Source organism: Peromyscus maniculatus, chromosome 2 (genome assembly GCF_049852395.1).
Source record: "Peromyscus maniculatus bairdii isolate BWxNUB_F1_BW_parent chromosome 2, HU_Pman_BW_mat_3.1, whole genome shotgun sequence".
NCBI classification, from domain to species: Eukaryota; Metazoa; Chordata; class Mammalia; order Rodentia; family Cricetidae; genus Peromyscus; species Peromyscus maniculatus.
The window spans coordinates 92,252,397-92,265,414 of NC_134853.1; the positions used below are offsets into that span (position 1 = coordinate 92,252,397).

The 13,018-nt window shown below is 35.3% G+C and overlaps 1 protein-coding gene across 1 annotated transcript in view; it reads right to left on the minus strand.

Moving 5' to 3' along the window:
* Megf9 (multiple EGF like domains 9) overlaps positions 1-13,018 on the minus strand; it is a 113,469-nt gene that overhangs the window by 47,601 nt on the left and 52,850 nt on the right. Inside the window, exon 2 of the mRNA XM_006996727.4 lies at positions 7,920-8,121. Coding sequence (XP_006996789.1) covers positions 7,920-8,121 — 202 coding nt within the window. The remainder of the gene's footprint in view (positions 1-7,919; positions 8,122-13,018) is intronic.

The window sequence follows — 13,018 nt, forward strand, 5'->3', positions numbered from 1 at the left end:
TTTGCCCAGTAGGCCATTTTGTGCCAAGAAGACACACTTCCAAATGGAAATGTCTTAGAAGCCCAACATTCTCTCAGGATCAAATTGGTGCAGCCAGGAGCAATTGTGTCTCATGTCAACAGAATTCTAAGTTATTTAAATGCCATATTCTCTAGGTCTATGAAGTGTTTGAAGATTACCTATCTATCTGAAATATATCTATGTATACCTAGAAGACAACTAACATGGCTACAAATATGACTAATTATTAATCTATTTTTAATTATCCATTACAATTTTAAATGAGTTAAACATAATACCTGAAACAAGAATAGAAATATATATATATAGTATAACAAAATTAACTTCAAGTTTGTAACAATAAACTAAAATTTATACCAATGTAAAACATTTTAAACATAAACTAAAATCTATACCAATGTAAAACATTTTAAACAAGTTGTTCTTTAAAAGTAGGTTCATTAATCTACCCTTTTATCTTATCATCTCTATATCCTCTTATATATCTATATCATATCCTCTTTTCTTTTTTAGAAAGAGATCACATTTATAATCAACCTGTTTTAAATAAAAATATTGTTTTTTTCTCTGTCCCACACCAGAGGGCTCTTCTGATTTGGGACACAAGAATCTCTTAACCATTTTTTTTTTAAGCAATATGTCTGGGTTTAGAGGGGGAGTGAGCCAATTCCACCTCTAAAGCCAGCTTGGTATATTTGGGAATTTGGGCGTAGCATCTCTTACTACTTCCTGCTGGAGGGGGGGCGCTGTATCTTATGGGGACGCAAAGAAAATTTTAGGCCTATGAGGTAGTCCGTGAGGCTGTATTGTATGAACCAGTTGCCTTGAAACCGCTCTGGATGTTAAATTATCTGGGCCATGGTGTCATCAGAGACCTTTTAGGGGGTCTTGGCTGGTGAAACCTGATGTATCTTAATCTGGAACAAATCCATAGCCTCTGACTTTCTGTGGAAACAAAAGCAGAACCTCTTTTCCAAAGCAACATATCCTTAAATCCAAATTTTGAAGTCAAGGTACCTTTAAAATATACATATTGGTTTAATTCAACATCTTTTTTGATCAAATTTTTTTTTTCAGTTAAAAATCCCAAAGACAACACAATCCAGATTGTCTGTGTAATATTATCTTTACGTGGCTTTTTATATTAATTAATTTTTTTTGTCTCTTTCAAGCCTACGTATATTTTACACACATTGTAAACGATTTTATCTGAATCAGTCTTTTTGTGAGCCTATTGCTTTAAACTGCAGCCTTCTAAGCCTGAAACGGCACTGCGGTTGCTGGCTCTGCCCCCTTTAGCTTTTCAACATGGCGGTGGTATGTTTTCTCCAGCTCTGGGATTCATCAAGTCTCAGAAATAGTAGGTCTATGCTTTTATCAAAGCAGTGTGTAGCCCAGAAACCTCTTTTTTTTTAAAAAAAAAAAATACTAGTAAAAACTAAAACTACCACATAGCATAATGTGCCCCTGGCAGATACTTCATTTCCGCCATACTGCTGGTCAAACTTACACGCCAGGAACCCGCCAGTGTTCAAACCTGCGTTTTGCGGTGTCTAGCTGTCTGTATGAGACATGAAGCAGGAACCTGGTTTTGGCTCTGTTTAGAATTGGTTATTAAATATTCTCAGGTTTAAGGTGGAAACTCGAGCCATTGGGTGCCATTTGTTGCTGGAGGGCTTCTTCCCAGGTTCCACCAAGCCCCACAGTCCCACAATCCATGTATAAAATAATCACTCAGACGCTTATATCACTTATAAACTGTATGGCCGTGGCAGGCTTCTTGCTAACTGTTCTTTTATCTTAAATTAACCCATTTTTATAAATCTATACCTTGCCACGTGGCTGGTGGCTTACCGGCGTCTTTACATGCTGCTTGTCCTGGCGGTGGCTGCAGTGTCCCTCCCTCCTTCTTCCTGTTTCCCCAATTCTCCTCTCTCTTTGTCCCGCCTATACTTCCTGCCTGGTCACTGGCCATCAGTGTTTTATTTATATAGAGTGATATCCACAGCAAAACTTGAGGTTGGTGACTTGCAGGAATAATAATTGTCATATTGAATAATGTTATAAAGTGCTGTTTAATTTTTTTTAATAAAAAACAGCATAAAATATAGTATCCTTTGTGCATACTGCATTTGCAAACCTGAATTCAATTCTCAGCACCCACATTACATGGTTCACAGCCACTTGTTAGTTCAACTCTATAGGTACAAATACTGTTTTCTGAATTCCACAGGCACCTGTACTCACATGAACACACACATGCATACACATATACTTTAAAATATAATTTCTCTAAAAATAATAACTTAGAATATTTCTTGAGTCTGTCAAAGAACATATAGGAAAGTGTCAACCAGACATCTCTACCTGAATTCCCAGTCATTTTAATATCTACATGATTAAAACAAAACAACATCACTACCTTCTTTCAATTACCTTAAGTCTGTATTTTTTCATCTCGCAATGGAGTATTCTTCTTCTTCTATGCCCAAGCCCGAAAGACACATGGTAGTCATTTCCCATTCACTTCATACATTCAAAGCAACCATTTAACCCTTAAATTAGTTCCCTTCTCTGTGCTTTAGATATGGCCTTATCATCTCTTGCTTAAATTGTTAAATACCTTTCTGTTTAACAGAAAGAACATGTACTGTTCTTCCAGAGAAGATTTTCCTAATGGCCTTTTTGCTTGTACTGCATACTCTTTCTGTTCATCAGATGGCTGGCAGAGGATTTTTTTAAAAAGCAAATCTCATATTACCTCCCATTCAACCATATTTAGTGAATGTGATGGCACATTAGCTCCTTCATAGTCTGGCTCTGTTTATTCTTCATTCATCTATTCAGTTTATTCACCAAATGCTTATTGGGTGTCCACTATAGCCAGGCTTCAGAGATACAACAGAAAATAAACAGACAAGAGTCCTATTTTCTATTCAACCCTTCCTCATTACCATTACCAATCTTTGCCTTCAAGAAATAGTGAAGCTTTCTTTTCATACAAATTTCTATTTATCAAATTTCAATTCAAATGTGACTTCCTCTCCTAAGACCTTCCCGAATTAACTTGCACACTCTGCAAGCTCTAACATTTGGTTTTCATAGCTACCTTCTACTAACTTGTGAGTTTCTTGAGAACAGGGATAATATCTTTTGACATGGCCAGCAAATTTAATGTCTGTATTACATGAAACAATGGGTGGATGAAATGACAAGGCTTTCCACATTGTTGTTTTTAGTGATCAAATAGCTTTCTTTTTAAATGTTCTAGAACTGCATAATAAAGTAGCGATTTTGTACCAGCTGTGACTTCCAAATATTACACAAAAATGATTTTCTGTGCCCTATATGGGCATAAGCCTTGGAGGGGTTCTGGCATCTTTCTATTTGAAATTAATTTTGGCCTTTGTTTATGACATAATTAACATTTTCTTTCTGACCTGGACATCTTCCTATAATTGAAAAAGCAAAGTAATAAGTATTTCAAGATATACTATATAGCAGCAAACATTGTTTTAAGGAAAGGAATATATTATATCATCATAGACTACCCTTTTTACGGTCACCTAAAATAATAAATCATGTATCATAAGCTATTACGGATATTTAAAAATGGTGGGTACATTTAATTACTTACATATAAAGTCATAGATTTAGGACATTACTAGCAGACTGCTTTTTTGTATAAAATAGTGTCTCTAATTTATCAAAGACCAAAATGTGAATCAGGGAAACACTAGAAATGGGATCTAAAATATAAAAAATAAAAAAGTTCAGATGTTGCATACCAACTTTTTCCAATTAAATAGACTGGAACACCAATGCTGACCCGAGGGGGTGACCTCCTGTCAGTACATAGAGGACTTTGTGTTTGCATACAAAGACATTGCTCAACCCACATCTGGCTCCTAGAGCCAAAATCTACCCTCACTGGAGCAACTCCCACTGAAACATATGGACAGAAAGAATGGGAAAATGAATTTTTAAAAAGTCAGTTGTTTGTTCCATAGACCTTCAATGTGTGAGAGAGTCGGTTTAGAACTCTTCTATTCATTGTTAATGAGAACACAGAGGTCAAGACAAAAGAAGATTTTAGCAGGCATTAAGGGGATGAGATTTCTCATTTTGTATTATTTTAGAAAATTCTCTAAAATTCTGGGTCATCTCCCCACAATAAGGTCTTATCTCTCTACTTCCCTAAATCAAAACCCAAAAAGGCACATCTCAGTTACTTTGGTAGCTAAAACGCCCTGCTTATAAATCAGGCTTACAATCAGGCATTCTTTTGTGTTACTTTCTATTTAGCAGTCTATGTCCTTAGTCTTATGCAGATTAAAGGTTTCCTGATAAGAGCAAAAGTATATTTTTACTCTAAAGTGATAATGCAATTAGAAAGCAACATAAGCATCATAGAAGACTTATTCACAGGGCTTATCTTTACCTTCTAAATCTACTAAACCTACACTGGAATTAGCTATGATTTAGTATGAGTTACCTCACCAGGATCAGGATCTGATTACCAGAAGACAACTGGAAGGAATTCTTCACAATTCAAGTACTCTAGTATTAGTAGTCAAGCATCAGAGCTCAAAAAGACAATGCTCACCCTCCTGGTTCTGAGAAAGGATGTATCAACACAGTAGACAAGAGGATGTACTCTAGCTCTAGAAAGTAGGTATTCTAGCAACAACTCTATCTTATTAGTTACTACCCAGGCAAATGTTCAAAGCTGCAATTTAACAAGAATGGCAATGTTAGTGTCTACTTCATATATTTAAAATGTGGATTAAATGAATTAACAGTGAAGGGCACAGATAACTGTTTAGCATATATTCAATTAATTTTGGATAGTTTTTTTTCTATAATATAGGATGTTAGTTTTCAATGCTATAATTGGGTTTATGAGAATAGAAAAAAAGCAGTTTTTTTTTTCTTTTATAATGAGTAAGTTCTCTTGTAATTTGCTAACAAGCGCCGCCCCCCCCCCCCTTTTTCGAGACAGGGTTTCTCTGTAGTTTTGGTGCCTGTCCTGGATCTCTCTCTGTAGACTAGGCTGGCCTCAAACTCACAGAGATCTGCCTGGCTTTACTTCCCAAGTGCTGGGAGTATACCACTACTGTCAGGCTAGGACTCCATTTTCTACTCATATCCATGCTTGGCTGACTTAATCCTCCTTTGTGAGACACTAATTCGATTTCTCATTTTTAAAGCAAAACCAAAACAAACAAATCAGATTTAATTCCTAGAGTTATTGAATTATTGAGCTGAACCCATATACTGCTCACAATGTAAATAAATGCATACCACACAAAAATTTAATTTTCATGGATATCCTTCATCTTAAATATATTGATCATATTTTATAAATTAAAACACTGAGGTTCAGAAAGTACATATATCTTATTCAAGCTACTAAGCTAGTCAGCAAATTATCAGCTTGTTAGCATTCTGTTTTTTAAGATGGTAGGTGTGTTGGCCTGAGGATATAACTTTGTGGTAAAGTGCCTGTCTAACACACACAAGATCTTGGGTTCAGTCACAAGTACCACAATAAAAGAAAGTGAGGAGTTTCTAAATATGACTTGTATGGGCATGTGTTTAGAGATATGGTAAGAAAGTTATATTATGAGGCCAGGCATAGTGGTGCATATTTTTAATTCCAACACTTGAGGAGGCAGAGGCAGATATATCTCCATGAGTTTGAGGAGAGCCTGGTTTAAGAGTTCCAAGCCAGCCAGGGCTACATAGTGAAACCTTGTTAAAAAAAAAAAAAAAAGAATATAGTCTCAATCTCAAAAACAGAGTATCAATCTTCTCATTATAGGTGGCATGTGGGCATGGTGGTAAAGCCAGGACTTGAGCTGGGAAGGCCTAATGTGGAATTCCTTTTCTGCCATTTAATATCTTCGTGACCTACTAACCTACATATGAAGTGTTGTTAAGAGGATTAAGACAATATAAACTTTGAAGATACTAAACATTATAAACATTCCTTTGCTGGGGATGCTGTGAATGTATTGCTCTGATTGACTGATAAATAAAACACTGACTGGCCAGTAGCCAGGCAGGAAGTATAGTATAGGCAGGATAAGCAGAGAAGAGAATTCTGGGAAGAAGAAGGCTGAGTCAGGAGTTGCCAGCCAGAGACAGTGGAAGCATGATGTGAAAGCACCGGTAAGCCACAAGCCTCGTGACAACTTACAGATTGATAGAAATGGGTTAATATAAGATATAAGAACTGGATAGCAAGAAGCCTGAGCCATTAGATCAAACAGTTTAAATAATATAAGCGTCTCTGTGTTTATTTGTGTCTAAGTGGCTGTGGTCCTGGGCAGGACCAGAGATAACTCCAGCAACATTCATTATTGCTTCATTTCAAATTATAAACTTCTCAGTCAAATTCATTTCAATATTTTAATATAAGCACATTATATAATATTGTATAATAACACAATGGTTTATAAAGCATTTAAAATATGTATTGATAAACTCTAAGGCATATTTTAAACCAAAGAGCTATAAAAATTCCTTTAAAATAATCCATCATAAGGAACATGGTATAAATATAATAAAAATACATTTATTCATATATGAAATTCTCAAAAATTAAAGTATTATTTCAAAAAATTCCTTCAATTAATTCAACAATATTCCTATGAAATGAAGACAAATATGAATTTCTTGATTTGCGTGTGCTAAACAATTTATATATACCAACTCATTTAGCTTTTATAGCAGCCTTAAGAAGAAACTGAGTCACTGAAATGAGAGGAATTGCTTGCTCACAGCACAATGCAGATCAGAAATGGCTCCAGACTCTGGGCCCACACCCAGGTTACATTAACTCTAAAGTTTATGCTCTTGTCACTGCGTAAGGCTGGTTCTTCAGCTTTTTGGCTTGAGGTCCACAAAAAGCCAGGTATTCACTCATACAAGGTCAAAGAATAACTACTTTCATGTAGTACAAAGCAAATGTCAGATAACATGGTATGGTACCATAAGATTAAATCACCTCCAAACAGAAGATAGTTTAATTTGGTATCTTTCCCGCTTCCTCCCCACCCAAGAATAAAGTCTATTATCCACTCATTAGAAAAATAGAAGTTGGGCTGCTTTGGTGACTTAATGGGTAGGGGTGCTTTCTACTAAGCCTAATGACTTAATCTCAATGTCCAGGACTCATACAAATAGAGATCCAACTTCCATAAGTTGTTCTCTGACCTCTACATGAATGCAAAGGCACCCCCACACAGAATAAGAAAGCAAAACAAAAACAAACAACAACAATAAAAAATATTTGCAAATTTGAGACTTTTGGTAATAGAAGAAAGTAAATCAAGAATATGTTTCATTAATCTCCAGCCACATATTAATAAATACAATAAGGATATTCCACTAGAAATGTCTGCAAGGGAACCCCTTCCAGTCAACAGAATTCTTCATCAATAGTTTTTTTCAGGAAATTTAGAGAAACTATTACAAAGCCCAGGTTCACTTAAAGATCTCAACCAGAAAACGAAAGCTTTATAATTCTGCCATTAAATATAATATACAAAGTGACAGAATTAAAGTATATAAAACATTTTCTAAATCTATGACACAGTGGCTTTCCTCTTTAATTAAATGACTGATTCTCTATAACAGAAACTTTTGTTTTTATTATTTATATATATATGTGTGTGTGTATGTATGTATGTACATATACATATATATACACATATACATATATATATACACACAATCACACACACACACACACACACACACACACACACACACACACACACAAACACATACCCATAATCTTAGCCGTCCTCATGCCCTACTCTCTTCTTCCGACTCCTACATTTTTTCTTACTAAAATACAAAGGACTTCACCTCCACCCTCTGCTGCTTACCTGTTGCAAAGGATGCTAACAGATCCATGTGGACTGCAGTGACATGGCAGACAGAGACCAACAGTGTGATTCAGGTAAAAGCCCTCTTTGCAGGTTTCACAGTGAAGACCCTGATAACCTGGATGACATTCACACTGCCCTGATGTCTTGTTGCAGTGCTTCACATCCAAGCTTCCAACCTCGGAACAGTTACATATATACTCTGAAAAGAGAAGGAAGGAGTCATTATCAAACCTTCATTTTTGTTAATAAACATTTGTGACAAATTTGTAAGGCCAGATAAAATTAACTCTAGTTTTGACTTCCTATATTGTTCAGATTATTTAAACTGGGAAATGTATACACCAAAGTACAAAACATGTATATAGTTCATAATTACAAAGCTGACATGCTGTGGGATGTTCTGTATGACAAATGTGTTGCTGTGATTGGTCAATAAAGAAAATACTGATTGGCCAGTGGCTAGGCAGGAAGTATAGGCAGGACTAACAGAGTGGAGAGAAGAAAGAACAGGAAGGCTGAAGGAGTCACTGCCAGCCTTGCCAGGACAAGCCGCATTTGAAGATGCCAGTAGGCCACGAGCCACTTGGCAAGGTATAGATTTATAGAAAGGGGTTAATTTAAGATATAAGAACAGTTAGCAAGAAGCCTGCCACGGCCATACAGTTTGTAAGCAATATAAGTCTCTGTGTTTACTTGGTTGGGTCTGAGCGGCTGTGGGACTGGCGGGTGAGAGAGATTTGTCCTGACTCTGGGCCAGGCAGGAAAACTCTAGCAACACTGACATTCTCAATTTGCTTCCAGTCTACTTCCTTACCCTAGCCCTGTGTGTGAGCAAGTGAGTGAGTGTGTGTGTGTGTGTGTGTGTGTGTGTGTGTGTGCATGCATGTATGTATGTGTACACATGCTTCTGAACTAAAGCCTCCATAAGGAGGCACGGAGAACAACAAGCTGGAAATGACAACTTGTTAAATAATAAATACCTCTACTGTGAGCAGCAAAGGCCTAAGGCTCAGGTGACTAACTCCAGTAAGCTATATGAGGTCGTAGAAAACTGTGTCACAGCTGGAATCAGAAGTTCAATGTTCAAACAGGAAGAAATGGAGAATTAAAACTCAAAAGTAAGGGAAGTGAACAATAAACCCAGAGAAGAAAGTACTAGTTCATCCTGATAAAAAAACAATCACAACTCAAACATCTTTTCTAAATTAAAATATTAGAACCTAAACATTTTCTTAGGGAGACTTCAAACAGTGTTTTGGATGAAAATGATTTAGAAGCCCCCAGTTTTAGCCTTCTAATGCAAACACTTGTTTAGGAGTTTTTGCTAATATTTCTACTCATTTTAGAAAAGAGAAAGCATTTTAAATAGAGTTTAACACAGTATTAACACAGGACTTTGCAAGCTTGTACAAAACATGCCCTTTAAATTAACTGCAGGAAAAAATAAATGTTGTATATGTTCTACAGACCAGTGTCCTTCATTCCCAAATAGGAATAAACTGGGTAAAAAAAAATGATATTTGTGAATAGTTAAGGCACTATGTAAAATGGCATTGTAATGATACAAATTTAACTTAGCATTAGTTAAATAATCTTAACACTATTCTTTATTATTTAAAAAATTATCAGATAGCAGCAAATCCAGAGTCTTAAATAAAAAGTTATAAAGGTGTCTAGTTCTGTATTTTCTAGAAAGAGAAATAAGATTTAAAAATAGCATATCCACATAAGTAAACACAAAGGAGTCCACACAGAATCCCGATTTGGCCAACCCCCCACCCACACCCCCATGCTTTCTCAGTTCCTAAGCCTAGATATCAGTTCATTTCTTCCCATTTCCTTTGAATCTGTAGATGTAATGAGTATACTAGTGGATAATTTTTTTTTTCTTTTGTATATTTCAAGCATGGATGGTAAACTATAAAACCTAACATCTTTAGTCCCAAGATTAGGGAAAGGAATCAGCTTTACCTCAAAATCAGGATTCTTATTTTTGGTCTGGGAGTTGTAAACTAGTGGTACATTTTCCTAGCATGTGTGAGGCCCTGAATGCAAGCCACAGTAAACACACACACATACTTTGGGTATGTGGGTAGTCTTTTTGAATATAATGAAGCCACTTTCAATAGTTTGCAAATCTGTCATGGCAAGACCTCTCTGCTGGACCAAAATTGACCAAAACAAAATAACATCTTTCTTCTGGAATTTGGGGAAACTTCAACATATATCCAACACTTCTTGCTGGACCAAGTTTCATTACATGCTCATCTAGACAGAAATGTCTAAAGAAGAATAAAGGTGAAGAAACTCTACAATAAATACTGCAAGTTTTATTATTTCTTTACTAATAAAGTATTTCCTATTAAAAATGAATCCCTGTTCTCAACAAATTACATATAATTAGAAGTATTTTAATTATTATTAGGACATATCTTTTTGTTAAATTATTTTATTATTTTATTTGTATGTGTATTTTGTTTGCATGTATGTCTGTTCACCACCATGTGTGCCTGGTGCTTGCTGAGGCTAAAAAGAGGCTAGATCCCCTGAGACTGGAATTACAGACAGGTGAGAGCCTCCATGTAAGTGCTAGGAATCAAACCCAGTCTTTAGGAAAAGCAGCCAGTGCTCTTAACTATTGAGTTATATCTCAACCCCCACCCCCATTAGCAGTATTTTAAAAAAATCTAATTAATCAAAAAACCTACATAATTTTAAAACTCAGTATTTTTTTAGTAGAGTTCTAATGGGTAAACCTTCAAAGTCATGATAACTGGTTATTTATTATTTCTATGGAGTAAATCCAATATTTTCATTATTCCCTAAAAATACTCATTAAGCCTATCTCTGAATGTTTGTTCATTTTGTGCTACATTCTGGAAGGTTCTCTCACATAATCAAATTCTATCTCCTATTTCAAGAAAAATCTGAAATTTACTTTAATACTGTGAAACAAAATACTACATACTTCCTGTAACTCTTATATGAGAGAAATTTAAAGAGACAGTAAGGCAAAAAGACTGTAGAGACAATGAACTAAGGTTTAAAATCCTGCCTTCTTAGTTACTAACTGTATAGTCTTAGGCAAGTTACTCTGCTTTCCTTTTTTCATCTGTAAATAGTGCAGAATAATAGCATTTGTATTACAGCTCCAAAATGGAGCCAGAAATACTATTATAACTAATTTAAGAGTATGAAAACAGTGGAAAGTGATATCACATAAAATAGCACAAATGTAATTCAGATGTTAGATTCAGAGGCCACAGATTTGTTATGTCCTATGGGTAAGACTATTTTTGGACAATGTCTAGAAAACAGTATTAGTACTGTTACAATTGCCTATATATAATGGGTTATATGCAGCACCGATATATATATAGGCATATATATATAGGTGCTGCATATAACCTATATATATATGCATATATATATATATGCCTATGATATAGTGATGAGAATAGAAGAATTTAAGACAGAGTTTTTAAGGAGAAGGAAAAATGAATACATATTGATTCAAGGCCTTTGGTATTATGGTGTTAGGTCATGCTAACAGTAACAGAGTGAGTGGCAAATATTTAAGCCAAAAAGACCAATCCATCTATAGAAAAGACAATGATATAATATCATGATAATCTCCCCCAAACAGCCAAGGAACAGAAGCTAGAACAAATATGAGAAGGTATATGCATCTTTCAAATTGTAGCTCGGAATTTTGGCCTTTATCTCAGAGATGGTCCTCAAATAAAAATGGCACATGCCAAAAAAAAAAAAAAAAAAAAAAAAGGAAAAAAAAAGAAAAGAAAAGAAAGATGAGCAATTGCAATAAATATGAAACACTGTGAGCATCTATTACATTATGGTAAGGTAATTTGGTAACTTGTAAGAAAAATTTCAGACCTTTTACAATTCTAGACATTCATGTGGAACCATAGGAGTTAATGCAGAAATAGTGTAATCCCCTTAATGGAAAACTCTATGGAAATGATAAAAAGAAATTTTAGTTGATAAAGTAATAGGAAGGACCTGTTGTAGCCCAAGGCAACAGAGGAAGTACTGACTTTTAAGGAGGTGGAATCATAGACATCACAGTAACACAAAGGGGCTATGGCATGATTAATGGTAAGTTGCCAGTGCAGACACTAATGGAAATGAAATAACAGAGGCTAATCACAGACAGTATGAAAAGTTCATTCAGTTTCCTAGGAGTGAATATGGAATACTGTTTGTCAAGTGAGTAGTAGATTATCTTCCAAAACCTTGAAAATCTAGGGAAAAACTCTACAGAGACATAATTAGAAGGAGTGATGCAAATACTCACAGACAAACTACAATATTAGATAACCTTCTATGGGCTGGTTTCTGAAGAACAATGTAATATAGTGATATAAACCCTGAAAAAACAAACAAACAAACCCTAAAATCTGGTACCAAACTGCTTTAAGCATTTGAGAACAGAAACATAAAGGCCCAGAAAAAGACAGTAATTCCCCACAGAACTTCAATTTATGGGATAGTTTTGATGCAAAAGTCTTGTGGAGTCACTGAATCTACACCCAACAGCATAGTTCTTCAAGTTATAAAAGTCCCTCTACCCAAAGATCAGGAGATGAAAACTCCCTGGCTTTCAAGGGAGATTTTTTTTTTCTTGCACGTCCCTTAAGTCTCTTCTTCATATGCAAACACCTATTCCAGAGGGATATTATTCTTATTAATATAAAACTGACTTCTTTCAAGCTTTCGCTATTTTCAGATGACATGATAGTATACATGAGTGACCCCAAAAATTTGACCAAGGAACTGATACAGCTTATAAACACATTCAGCAACATACCAGGATACAAGATCAACTCAAAAAATCAGTAGCCCTCCTATATACAATTGACAAACAGGCTGAGAAGGAAATCAGAGATACATCACCCTTTACAATAGCCATAAATGATATAAAATAATTGGGGTAACTCTAACTAAGCAAGTGAAGGACCAACATGACAAGAACTTTAAGTCCCTGAAAAACGAAATTGAAGAAGATGTCAGAAAATGGAAAGATCTCCCATGTTCATGGATAGATAGGATTAACATAAGGTAAAAATGGCAAT